The 14,028-nt window shown below is 40.6% G+C and overlaps 1 protein-coding gene across 1 annotated transcript in view; it reads right to left on the bottom strand.

Annotated features, from left to right (window-relative positions):
* zfhx4 (zinc finger homeobox 4) overlaps nt 1-14,028 on the bottom strand; it is a 77,348-nt gene that overhangs the window by 40,106 nt on the left and 23,214 nt on the right. Inside the window, 1 exon segment of the mRNA XM_056450652.1 lies at nt 2,528-2,759. Coding sequence (XP_056306627.1) covers nt 2,528-2,759 — 232 coding nt within the window.

The raw sequence follows: 14,028 nt of genomic DNA, 5'->3' as shown, positions 1-14,028 counted from the left end.
GGACCCATGGAGGTCGGATTCATTATCACACACCACAGTGATTCGTGCTGTTAAGAATGGAATATATGACTTCTTGTCTCTTTGACGTAGCAATGCATGTCTAAACTGTGGGCAGGGCTACGTTTATCAACAAAAACAACGCTGGTGAATTTTTGCAGTGCACACGCTTTTTGGCGTGCTATTGTAGTCTAATTAAACAATAAGCAGTGGGATATATGGCCCTTGTGCTACAGCATGGCTGCAGTTTGCTGAGTGTGGCTTTTGGCACTAATGCATTTCTCTTTTATTTAACCACTGTAAGCGCCACAAAATCTCCCCTTAATTATGTCTTAAAAATGGCATCAAAATTGTTTAACGAAATCCATTCACATGAACATGAAGTCAATGGCATTCTAACCTTTATTCCCAAATGGTTTTATAATTATTTGGCGAGTTTCCACAGAGCTGCTTTTAAAAGAAAGATACAGGTCAGCAGTTAAATAAATCTTTTCTTTCTCTCTCTCCCTCTCTTCATCTCTCTCTCTCTCTCTCTCTTCATGAAACTGACTAATGACCAGAAAATGCTAAACTAAGGAGTTATACCCACGAAAACCAACCGGCCCCCTTTAACATAGAGCTGTAATTCAGTGAGAGCTGAAATGTTGCTTACTCCAGGACCTTTTTCACTGGAGCAGAGACACAAATTATTACCATCACATACACACCGGCACCCGGCCTGGTCCTGAGAATGGAGTGGGCGCTGTGTCACAGAGAGGGCAGATTCCCCCTCACTCTCACCAATTCATCCTCCCTTCTCTCCTCTGCTGGCATTTGGATAACTTTTTCATTCATTCATTTTCTTTTCGGCTAAGTCCTTTTATTAATCAGGGGTCGCCACAGCGGAATGAACCGCCAACTTATCCAGTATATGTTTTTTACGCAGCGGATGCCCTTCCAGCCGCAACCCAACACTGGGAAACACCCACACACTCTTGCATTCACACACACACACACACACACACACTAAGGCCAATGTAGCTTATTCAATTAATCTCGATTAATCGTGGAACGATTAACAAAAATAAGCTGTGATTCATCTTTTGCCTGTAATTCATTTCCTTAACCTTACTAGAGTTGGACCTGTCTGAAAGCACTTCAAACATTAGGATTATGGGGTAAACTACCTGAATAATCTCTCTCCTACTGCTGTAAAAAAGTTCAACAGCACCCCCAACTCTAAATGTGTTGTGCTCAAGGCTCAGACCTATTAAAGCTAGTTACTCTTCAACTGATTCAAGCACAGTAGTGTATAATAAAAACATTGGTGGTTCTACAGTCCACCTAGAGCACCAAAAAGCAATGACAACAGTTTTATTTTTTTCCGTAATGTACTGTCTGACGTCCGCCCACCTCATCTGCTTGTTCTGACATTCGTACAAGTGAAGAAAAGTATGGTCATTAAACAGCAAGCATAAATTCTGAATGAGTCTGCTAGTTTATACACATTAGCGCCATTCTGAAGGACTAGGGTAAATATAAAAGCCATGAGCTATAGCTAGAAACACTAAAAAAGATAGGCTTGGGAATATCTTTTAAATTTGGATATGCTGTAAAGAAATAAACAAGATGTGGTGTTTACCAGCAGCTGTCCAAAATAATGCAGTCATTGGGATTGTGTTCTTAAAACATGGTAATACACTATATTCTCATGCAAAGACAGAAGGTTAGAAAAGTGAGACTGTGTATGTGTGTATGTTTAGACAAAGGTAGCCTGTCTTTCTAAAAGCAAAATAATGATTTATCCAACAGGTCATTTGGTGCACCCAGACTCTGAAGCACCTTTGATCCAGATATAATTAATGCCCAATGGAAAACAGATTCGTTTATTTCCAATATGGGTAGTTTTGGAGCTGGAGTTTCACATATGGTTCTCCGTTTAATCCCATCTGGTTCTGGAGTTCATATATAAACAGGACACTTTGGGGAACAGAGATTAATTCAGCTTTGGAATGCCATTGAAAACGTGTTTCCCTCGGCCAGGTCAGGCAAAGCAAAAACAAGTTAAGCGTTCATTTGAACATGCTGCATTAGCATGGGCATTATTTTATAATGGACCCTGACCAGCTCTTAAGTTTTGAATTACAGGTCCCTCTCAAATAAAACTATTAATCTTTTCTTTGTGTGTGTGTGTGTGTGTGTGTGTGTGTGTCTCTGAATGTTTTACACTTATTAGCTTCTGGCAGCTCCAAAACTTTTAAATGAAAGCCAAATTGATTTGGTCATGAGAAAGGAAATTAAAGCTCACTCCATGGGGAAAAATTTCACTGTGAGATCCTCCCAAGGTAGAGTTTCATAACCTTCTGCGTGCCTGCTAAGGATGTCACTGCATACAGGCCCGAGTGTGGTACTGATATAAAAAGACGGTCAGTAATGGGAGCAACGTGTTCATTTTAGAGATTTATGGTTAACATTGGGAGGAGAGGTGCTCCAGAGTTGGGTTTGAGGAAGGAGGTATGCCTTATAAGAGCGGGCTGAATAATGCACTCACCTGATTCGTTCGGAGGGCAGTCCTTGACGAGGAAAATATCAGCAAGGTTGTCTTCATCTGGAGGAAGGCCCTGCTGGTGCAGCTGAAGCTTGCGGAGACCTTCGCTCTGCTGGTGCTTGACTGACCGGAGGTGCTGCAGCAGGTTCAGTTTGGCGCGGCTGGAGTAGTCGCACAGCGCGCAGTAGTAGTAGCAGGATTCCGAGTTACACGCACTCTCTTGTTTTTGCAAGTGCTGCAGGAGGGGAGGAGGTGCGAGCAGAGAGAGGGAGAGGGAGAGAGAGAGAAGGGGAAAAAGTCATTAGGGGCTATACGCTTCACATGAAATTACAGCCATCGTTTGTTTCACGGGCTGAGACAGCACCTACATGAAACAGATACTTCCTTTCCCCCGTAATAATCTCCCGACATGAAATGCATTCCTTCCAGCTTTGTCCCAAACATAAATACTGATAACAAAGAGAGATTGTCAAAGCCGAGTGCTTTAGAGGGGCTGCCCGATGAGGAAAGACAGACGAGGGAGAGCGAGCCAACGTGTCTCCGCCTGGCATCGCGTAATCCGGGACATACGAGTAATTTACCGCGACAAAAAGTCCAGCTTAACTTTAAGTCTGGACTCTGCAACTTTAGAAAGGGATAAGGGGATGAAAGAAGATGGGATCTGGTGGGGGTAATTTACTATCTTTGCAGCGATAAAGATAAGAAAACAAATCTACCAGGCCATGGCTATAAAACTACCACAGGTCTGTGGCTCTGTTCGGTAGGAGAGGGGCACCTCAGCTTCCATCCTGCTCATAAAGGCCTACGGAGGGCTGTGAAACAGTTTAAACATATACTGACGCACACGTGTTCAGGTTTATGTAGTCTAAATATTCACATGCTGCTTTGTGTGTGTGTTTGTGTATATAGAGGGGCATATGAAGGCCTGTGGCGCATTAGTGAACGAAAGTGGAAGCTAAACCCCTACGTGGCCTCTCTCTCTTCTCCACTGACACAAAGACCCCTGTTACTCTGGCCCCACTGTATGTGTGTGAATCTTACAGTTGTATTGCTACCATGTTGCTGATGCTACGAAAGCTGCTTAAAAATTTTTAACACAAAAACAGCCAAATAAAATTAAGTTGAATTTATTGTTGAATTCTGTCTTAATTAAATTCAAAAATATTTGTCCACCTCATTAAAAACACTTGCAGATGTTACTTTATACATGCTTTAAATACAAAAATAAATTATATTGATAGCTAAGAAAAACTTAAAAAGTGACTATTTATATCAAGAATTTAGATAAATTACAGAAATATATTTACTTTTGCATACACACACTAATCCAGCTCTAATGTGTGCACACACATAGTGTGTTACACTTTTCTGAAAGCTTAAGAGGAAATCCTGGCTACTTTCTCATGCTAATACCTCCACTATTTACAGCTATTAAAATGCACCTAACCGCTTTATTTCTCCTGGCGTTCTGGCTTGCAGTAGGTCAACTGGTACGAATAAGGTGAACAGGCTCTTTCCTCCTCTGCCGCTAACAAAACCCAAACTGGATTGGTCTTTTTAGGGACAAGCACACACACATACACAGAGGGAGAGAGAGAGAGAGAGAGATGGTGGGGCTTCCTAAGCTTGTTAATTCTGACAAGAGACTCCAAGCGGAGGCTAGACACAGAAGGAGAGCAAAAGTATTTAAAACAGTGCTTTGTAGGCGAAATCCGAACTGTCCAGCTTTGCGTATTGTTCTATTCATCTCTAATGTGTTTCAAACAGCAGGGCTCCTGCATTCAGCCCTGCCTGACAATTATGCACTTTAATTTGGGCTAAAGTTTTGCATTAAAATTGTGCAGCAGTGCACCATGCAAGGCCATAGTTGGCCTCCCCTCCACCTAAGACACATACAAAGCCTCCCAATCCAACAAACATTCCCTCCTCCCTCCCCATTCCCCAGGCAAGCCAAGCATATCAAGTGTGCCTACAGTACTTGCAGACTAATGAACAATGCGCAAAAACAAAAGGCCGAGTGAGGCCTCCATTATCTGATCTTCCGCTAAAACACAAAACCAGAGCTCTCCGAGCCTCAAGGAAGTACCGGCGTGCCTGCAGGTGTGAGCCGGCTAAATAGAAACCCCTTTTGACAAAACAGATTCTTGGACTGTCAGGGATTAGAGTCATGGCACCAGTGGTAACACACATCTTTTCTTTCATAAACTCTGCAGAATTTTCTCACGAGTCTGCTCCATAAGGGGCTCACTGTGGCCATTGAAACGTCTTAAGCTTTAATTAAGTTGAAGTTGTCAGAGGAAAACCTTTTTGGCACAGATTCAGGGTCATTAATTACAGCTATCTTTGTTTCTTTCCAAAGGGAAGCCCTTCAAAGACATGCAAGGCTACTTGTATGAACTGCCTTCCTGTAAACAGACTCGAACCCGGCTGAATTGACATATAAAGCACTGGAAGGGTCCTGCCACTCTTGGACGACTAATACACATAAGAGTTCAGTGTGTACACTTAAAAGAGAACATGCTCAAGCTTTCTTGAACTTTCTCAGAATCTATGTGTGTGAAACCTCTGCATCATTAATTCATCTTAGGTAGTCATGCATTTGCTGAAACAAAATACATGACGTTCCATCTAGACTCGAAATGGCTTCTGGGAAAAGCAGCAATGTAATTTGTTTTCCCTGCATGATGACTAAACCTCATTAGGATGAATAACTATCACTAATAAACAAGCATTTGCTCAAGGGCTATTGGCTAGCTATTGTCGCATTCATATTCTCATATTGCACTTATATGCATCTTATGCTGAGTTGTAGCCCCTTTTAGCAGCCTCCATTACTAATATTTTCATGCTAATAGAAATAGATTTGTGTTGCATGTGAACGAGGCTGACCGCATATCTTAAATTATTCTGAATAGTATCCATTTTTATGGTCATATTATAAAACACAATGCAAGCAGAGATGTGCGTAACTATAGAAAATATTAATTTATTCACTATCAGCATTCCTGCTTTGTTTGCTCAAGACCTATATTGAAATCGAGTATTTTTCTTCCTTCTTTTATAGACCCCTGTGGCACCGGTGCAAGCTGTTCAGAGACTTGAGCCTGGGGTTTCTGATTTATGAGGTTTAAGCTTACCATTTTTAGTACTGCCAGACTCACAAAGCAGTTATATACTACCTGCAAAGTTCAAAATGTTTGTGGCATCCCATAGCAGATTCTGCCCACCGAAAAGTCAGGATGCTGCTAGCAAAGAAAAGAAGCCCTATTTATTACTAAAATAAATAAAGAAAAGAAGAATAAGACTACGCTTTCTCTCACCTCGACTTGGTTTAGCAGAAAGCTGGAGGATAAATCGCAGTGGTTCTGTCAAGCGCTTCGAATTTTTTTTGAAACTGCTCCAAGTGCTGTTGTTGTGGGTGGCAAAGAGGCTATCTATGACAATATACCACAGCGCTCTTGCCTTTGATGGGTAATTGTTCTAGATTAGCATTTGGCAAACAACCAAGACTCAAAAACCCCATGGGGTCCAATCATTTTAGCTAACTTGTCATCCCTGGGTGCCCCTTCATATGGCAAAGAGCACATCCAGTCGTACAGGACCCTGGGCACGGAGGTCTGAGGAGGAACACCCACCTCCCGCTCTCTCTAGACTCTCAGGACCTAATCAGGCATGAGCTGGCCGACTCTAAAGCAAAGACGCCATCGTACCGTGATGCCAAAACAATGCAAATCAAAGCACCAGGGACTCCCCATCACCTGTCAAACTAGGCCCCAATTCCCAAGGAGCCTGTTTTTCCCCTAACCTGATGAGACTTATTTATTTATACTGACTTCAATGATTACAAAACACCTCTCGTTGCCTTCCACTCTGCCCGTCTGCTGTTGGCAGTAGGAGACTGGTTTCATTTGTACTGCCTGCAGTGACAAAACAGACTCATTAGTGGCATTCAGAATAAGGATAAGGGCTGTTTGAGACTGGATGTTTATTCACTTCGTTCTGCTAGGATGACAAGACTCCTTCAGACAATGAAAGAGAAAAAAAATGACGGGTTAAAAAGATGTTGTTCGTAAACGAAAACAAATTAGGCTATTCAAGCTTTTTTCCCTGATCATTAGTGGGGGAAAAAACAACAAAAAGAAAACATGCGTGAAATAATCATGTTCTTGAGCATTTTTTTAATAAATCCTATCAGCACTTCCCACCTTTTTTTTATAATTCTTGTTTGTACGCTTTCGAAGAGGCACCGGTTTCCGGTCTAACTCTGGGGACCCCAAGAATGAAAAAAAAAAGAAAATAAACAAAAAGCTTGTTTTGTTCCTCAGAGCATTTTAAACACATTCCAGCCTTACTTGGAGGCCAGCCAGGTATACGATTCCATCAATGCTGACACCGTCCAAACACATGTTACCAGTAACCGCTATTGAGCCCGGAGACATAAATGTAATGTTATATCATGGATACCGCAGGAGTTGGCAACCTGAGTGAAATTCTTGTGCGAGAGGTATGCCCCCTACATTCCATTCAGAGATTGCGCACAAGGCCACTGTCTTTTCTGCTACCGGCACAAAACAAGAGCGAAAAACCATCTCGTTTCTACTTTCCTTCTCCCCTACCTCAACAAATCCCAAGGAATGCATCAAAGAGCCCCAAATTACCTCCCCTATTTATTTTTTTCCTCTGAATCCGTCTGGTTCATCATATGTAATTATGGCTTAGGACATTCCGCCAGCGCATGGCTGTATGGTTAGCTGCTTAGGTCATATAATAATAATAATCATCCTTGCAAATGTATGCCAAGTTAAATAAGTGAATTAGCACAATGTGTCTTTCAGCAGCACACTCTCGTCTGAGGTGGCTTGTGGAAATGCAGTAAAGAGAGCGGGACACACCCCAGGGTCCCTCCAAAATGACTAAAACCCACAACTTCGGCAGCAGCGTCCATCCGCAGTCTTTCATTTACCATAATGGCAATCGGACCAGTCTAGGGTGACATACGCCCCATTTTTTCAAGGACACTGGTTCTGTGGAGATATACTGTATTGTGAGTACCACAGCTAACAATCAGGCCTTCAATATGTCGATGCGTTCTGCGAGTTTTGAACAGTTCATGTAAATATTAGCCAGCCAAGCATGTTCCAAACAGAAATCCACCAAAAACACATAAATCTACTAATTGACAGCCGGCTGGCGGAAAGTCTTAAAAGAACTTCTGTTAGTTTCTTTGAAAATATTGTTTTTCCTCTCTTGTACATTTACATTCATATTAATCTTGTCAAAGTCTGTGTGTGTGTTTTACCAGCATTTTAATATGTGGATTGATCCGTGACCTAATATTTCATTGATCGCTGTAAGCGCCAATTCCTGTCAACTCAATATTAAAGCAAACAGCACAGTGGGCTTTGGGAACCAATCATGCCATGGCTTCATGCGTTTCTCGACGAACTGTAAACAGAAGAAGAAGGACGCGTGGAAAGAAATATTTTCCTGCTGTGCTAATGCTGTTGATCTGGCATATATCATTAGGCCTGCAACAATGTTTCTGGGACAGAAATAAATGAATGAAAACTTTAAAACACTACAGGGTTCCTGTATCTGGCCCACTGGACTGTCTGAGTCTATACAACCAAATTTGTGGACGAACAGGGTGGGTGAACGAGTGCAAATAATTCTTAAGTCATAATGATCATATTTTAAAGTCAACATCTTTACTTACAACCAAAAACATAGAGGTTGTACAGTATTTCAAAATCGAATAAGCTGCCTGTCTAGACAACATTTTAAGAATCTTAAATGTAAAATGTTATGAAACCCTGTGCACTGTTTAACTGTTTACTGCAGAATAATATTCATATTCAGACATTTCAACACAGTACCAGGTCTATGTATACAGTTGTCAGGATTAAACATATAACATATAACTGGCAAAAATGCAAAGCCAGGTGATGACATCCTGCTGTTGCTGATTGCTAACTAGATGAATGAACCTCGTGTCTATATAATAGAATCACTGGACTTAAACACGAAGCAGGGGCATCAGAAATTTCCATTTCCAAATCACCTTTCACCTCTGTAGTTGATATGGAAGATTAAGAACTAGTCTTTAATCTTCACTCCTCTAATCCTTCCCACCGCTAAGACAAGCATGAGCATTCGTCTGCTCCTCAAATTGCTTTAAAAGAAAGCAAACTCCCTATGAAAATGGAGGTGTATTTATATTATGGTGATTTAAAATCTGTCGCCTAGACACTTCTCTCCCATTAAATGCACTGACCTTACCATTACCCTTAAAAGCTTCTCCTGTCTCCATCAGAAGGTGAAAAAGACCAGAAGCTCAACCATCATTTTTAAACAACACCATCACAAAAAAAACTTAAGAAATTAAGCATGGTGGCAAGTCTAAAATCTGGCTTCACAACGAAAACAGGGTGTGCAAAGCTATTCCATCAAATAAAGAAAGACGTAATTCTGGAAAATAATAATAATTAAATAAAAGATAACAAATAAGTCATCAAACTTTCCAAGCTTTATAATAGCAATGTAGAGAACAGAGTAGAAATATGTGAATCTCTAAGATTCTGTACAAAAATGCTTTGTAATTATATTAGCAAAAAAAAAATCATAAAATTAGTTCTAACAATATTAAAGGTTCAGTATGTAAGTTTGACACCCAGTGGTTGAACTAGGTATTGCATTCTTGGATCAAAATAAATGCAAGCACAGGTTGCCAGATTGACAACATTAACATTAATGAGTATCGAGCCTAAAGGCTGATTTAAGTCGTGTTTTAACTAAAAGCAACGGCACGTGATAGATGGAATATGTTCCATATTAAAAGGAGTTGTTGTCCCAACTAACACCTCGAATTGATATATTAGAAACGGCTTCTATTTCTCACAGGTGAACAACAGGATAAACTATGACAATGATCACCTCAGGTACACAACATGTGCTTTATTCAGTGTTAAATGCTAACAATGTGAGTTTGTATGGCATTTTATATGACTTTTATTGCCATACTACAGAAAGCAGCAGCAGATAGTTCACCTCAGATCAAAAAATAAACCGTCTAAAATTAAACTTTAGAACTGTGAAATAATGCAAACCAACATATACTGAGTCAATGATTCACCATCTACATTTAATTATGATAAAGAGGTTTAATATGTATTCATTAAATTATAAACCTTACAATTTCATGAGTGAGTGCATATTTTGTGCTATTTATGGCTTTATTTAGATGGCTGTATTTACTTCTGTGTGTTGTTAGGACACACGGTTACAATGTAACATGCTCACCTAATGTTTACGCTCGTAATATTTATATTATTTACTAATTAATAACCTCATGTTAAACTCTGAATCTGCGTCTCATTTCGGAGTCTGCTACTGTCCACCGGAGGTTGCATTTTGGTCACGTGCGCATGCTTTGAGAGCTTTTCTGAATGAATGAATGAATGAAATTTTTTGTTTTCCAACAAGGCAACCCGGGGTGCTGAAATATAATTGGCTAAAGTGGCATTGGACGGGTTAAAAGAACCAAAACAAAGTGTTCCGGCACATAACGCACATTTTCAAAGCAGAATATCTGACTTCAGCATTGTTTTTCAGATAAACAAGAATGTTCACTAGGCATGTTTCTTAAATATCTGCAATATCTGCTTTAGAAGAGTCAAAAACTTACATACAGCACCTTTAACAACAATAATAATAAAAACAATAATTGTTAGATTTAAAAATATATATTTCAATCATTACATGTTAATTACACATGAGTTTAACAAAATGTAACATTGAAAACTAACTGATTTAAATGTAATATTTTAGGTGTGCTGATTTGCTTAATTTCAAATACTAAATATATGAATAATAAGTAATTATATGGTTTGATATAATAATGTGCAGTTTTCTAGAAAATCACCCCCTCCCCTCACATCTTACCATATGTTTTTAATGCAAACATAGAGTTATGAGCACATAGTCTCAGGTGGGATGCACCGGAAAGGATGATACATGTGCGTGACCCTAAGCCGGTACAGTGTGATAGCCTGTAGCATTCCGACTAATTATGATGCATGCTCTATGGGCTGAAATCTTTCCTTTAAAACCAGCCCATGCAAAGATGAGACAATCTCCCACCTCGTGTATCTGATAAGAGCGGAATGAGCCCCGGCTCACCGCTGCGTGTTTTCCCTATTCATACTTTTAAACATTAAACCCTTTCATGTTCCATCTGCCTTCTCCCCTTCCACAACAACATAGAGGAGGGTCCCTGATTTGCATCCTATTATAGGAGGAGGGAAAGAGGGAGGGAGGAAGAGAGCGCAGGGATCACGGAGAGGAGCTTGTTTAAAGAGCCCTGCCTCTTGCTTTGCTGTTCTCACTCCTCAATGGGAGCCCTTCTTAGTCGAACGCTTTGCATATTGCCTACGAAGATCTTCAGGAGTCGAGCCTGTAGGGGTGAACGCTTTTAACCTGTGCTGTATCAAAAGAGTCTGAGTAAATAACACCTTACCCACCCACTAACCCACACATCAAGAGCTGGCAGGGATATATTAAGAACTTTAAATACATACAGGCAAATAGAAATGCTCTACCACTTCTAATGCACATAAACACATCAATTCAAACTGCGGTATTGTAAGTCGATACAACTGATACAGCTAATGCTTCAACCACAGTTTATGCAGTTACTACCCATAAAAGGAAAGCCATTGTTTTTGCGCTGAAAAGCCCTGGCCATTGCTTGCATTCCACGGTCCACTCGACATACCACTGGCCACTTTGAAGATTACTGAAATGTTTGCCTTTGTTCTCCGGAAAATTACAAAAATGAGACAGGCTTCTTTTCAAACACACTGCACCTTTAGGTGGACCATTAAAGCATGATATTAAGGGGAAACCAAGGAGAATACAGTGCGTTAGAAAACCGTCAACTGGATCTCACAGAGGTATTTTTAACAGGTAGACAAATTCTAATTCGATGGGTTAATTTAACTAAATGTGGAAAAAAAATCATGAGTGTAATCCCAAACAAGTGAGTGGGACTTCTATCAGATCTATTTCAAAGCATTAAGGATTACTAGTAGCAGTCTAATCCTGCTGAACCTAAGGGGAGGTAAATCGTATTGTGTTGGAAATCCTGGCCAGGAAAGAACAGGAGGTTAAATGAGTTCTTTGCTCTGTAATCGAATATCACACTCTACTTATCTATTCAGTGAGCACCTAATGTTTAAAATCAATTACTTGAGGAATGCTTTCTTGCATTCAGGTCTGTTAATGTGAGCAAAAACTGCCACCCATGACTGCTGCTCTGTCTTCACTCGGGCATCCGTTCTGGGCCGTGGCTCTTATTAAACGACACACGTCAATATTGATCTTAATTCCAATCTTTTCTGCAAACTCTCTCTCTCTCTCTTTGCCGTTAATTGTTGACCGACCTAATAATCTTCAGGGCGATTCTTTTTTCGTTTTTTTAAACATGCAGGCTGCATGTAGCTACCTAAATAGGATAACTGGAAAAATAAAGGTTAGCGCTGCAAGAAAAAAGCTCTGCTGAGTTACAGGGGAGGCCTCAGGGGGATGTGTGATGTTCAGGCATACATTTATTGTCCAATAATGCTTTCCAGACAAAGTCATATGTTTGCTCTCTGTCTGTGTCTGGAGAGTTAAAACAAAGCTAATTACCTTCAGCCAGCTATTTCACCAAGAATATCATATTATTGCAATTCAAGTCCTTCCACGGCTGGCCTTATCAGAGAACTGTGAGTCATCCTTTGTTAAGCTGGGCTCAAATCCCATGAGAAATGGACGGGTGGAGGGGGGAGCAAAAAAAAGAAGGAAAAAGGGGAAAAAAATGAGTAAAAGAAAGAAAAGGGGTAAAAATGACAAACTCCTGCCACTCTTTGTTCCTAGGAGTGCCACGCTCCCTTCAGGGCTCGGTAAGTCTTGCTATGGTTCCCATACCTGTCAGCCTCAATAGCCTTCACAGTGCCTGCACAGAGACAAATGGGCTGACCTGCTCGGCCTCTCTGACCCAGGGCCAACAGGAAGATCACATCTGGTTATTAATATCAGAGCATCCTCATTTGATTCCCCCGCACTCATCTCTCAAAATGGAAAGGAAAGAAAACAGCAAAGCAGGAAAGACACAAACCGAGAAGGGGTGCCACACTTTAACACGATGCTTTAAGTTGTCCATCAGCAAACGTTAGTCCTGTGGGGCCGGTGTGGAGTTGACCATCTGCTTGCAAGCGGGGAGGGCATGATGGGAGAAATACCTATTAATATCTATGAGGATTAATGACAGCAGGGCCTAGCTGAAGCCTGGGCTTTGTGTTTGCACCCACACTCGTCTGTCTGTATGCTTTAATTATACCCCCTCCCCCCTGCGCCCTCCCCTGAAAGATTCCCATTGTAATCCGCGTGCAGGTGAAAGACGAGAGCGTCTGAATAATCTGGCCCCGCTGTCGGGTCATAGCGAGAGGCTGAGAGAGTGCTGACATACTTTTATGCCTGCAGAGAGTAAGTGGATAAACGGACGCGTTTGTACGCCTGTGGTTTTGTTTGCGTTCGGAAAGTAAAGCGAGGGCTCACATAAGGTCATTTGGACCTGTGCAAAGCCCTCTGGTACAGTGGCAGACCGGCTTTTATTGACAAACAGCAGAAGCTGAGCAGTGCCATGCTTTTCTCTTTAGGCCATTCTCTCTTATCTCCTCCTAGGTTTGGATGCTTCATAAAGGGTAGATGCTATATTTTTGCAGATAGCATAAAAATAAACACTCATTTGTTGAAAATCTTCTTAAGACTGAGCATTTTGCTTCATAACACTTCAGTGCATCATCATATACCACGACTTGTTTTTATTTTGATTGTATACTGTATTGACTCTGAAAGTGCTAGTAGCTGAATCACCAATGACCATGCTTTCACCTTAAAATCCTCTTGATATTTTAGGGGAAAATAATAATCTACATTATTGGTTGCCCTGAGGCAGTGTAAATCTACTTTTTTTGATTGAACTATGTCTTTAAGATGGAAAAAAAAAAAAAAATGCCTGAACAAATTTGTATTTATTTTGTTTTGTTTTTTACACACACTTGTGTCTCTGGTTTCTACCCTTTTGACCCTCCTTTGGTAAAAAAAAAAGGAAAGAATATTCTACAATCTACAAATTAATTTGAACCCCCATTATTTTAATAAAATTGTACAAAAACAGTTGACACATTCTCAGAAATATCATGTGTGTTCTGCAGAATGAGACAGAACAAAACACAGGTGTGAAATAACATGAGAATGGTGCTTAAAATTAGAGACACTCATTGGAAATCAGCCTGTTTATTTTTTAAATGTGACAAAAACCCCAAAATAAAGCACAATGTGTGCTGAGCAACAGCACCAACGATGATATTGATGCTATATGAGGGGGTATGCGAAACAGACCCTCCTCATTCCTCAATAGCACAATGGCTTTTTATGCAAATACCCTCAACTCAATCTCCTGT

Source organism: Danio aesculapii, chromosome 24, assembly GCF_903798145.1.
Source record: "Danio aesculapii chromosome 24, fDanAes4.1, whole genome shotgun sequence".
In the NCBI taxonomy this organism is placed as follows: Eukaryota; Metazoa; Chordata; class Actinopteri; order Cypriniformes; family Danionidae; genus Danio; species Danio aesculapii.
This window is presented reverse-complemented; position numbering and strand designations above follow the sequence as displayed.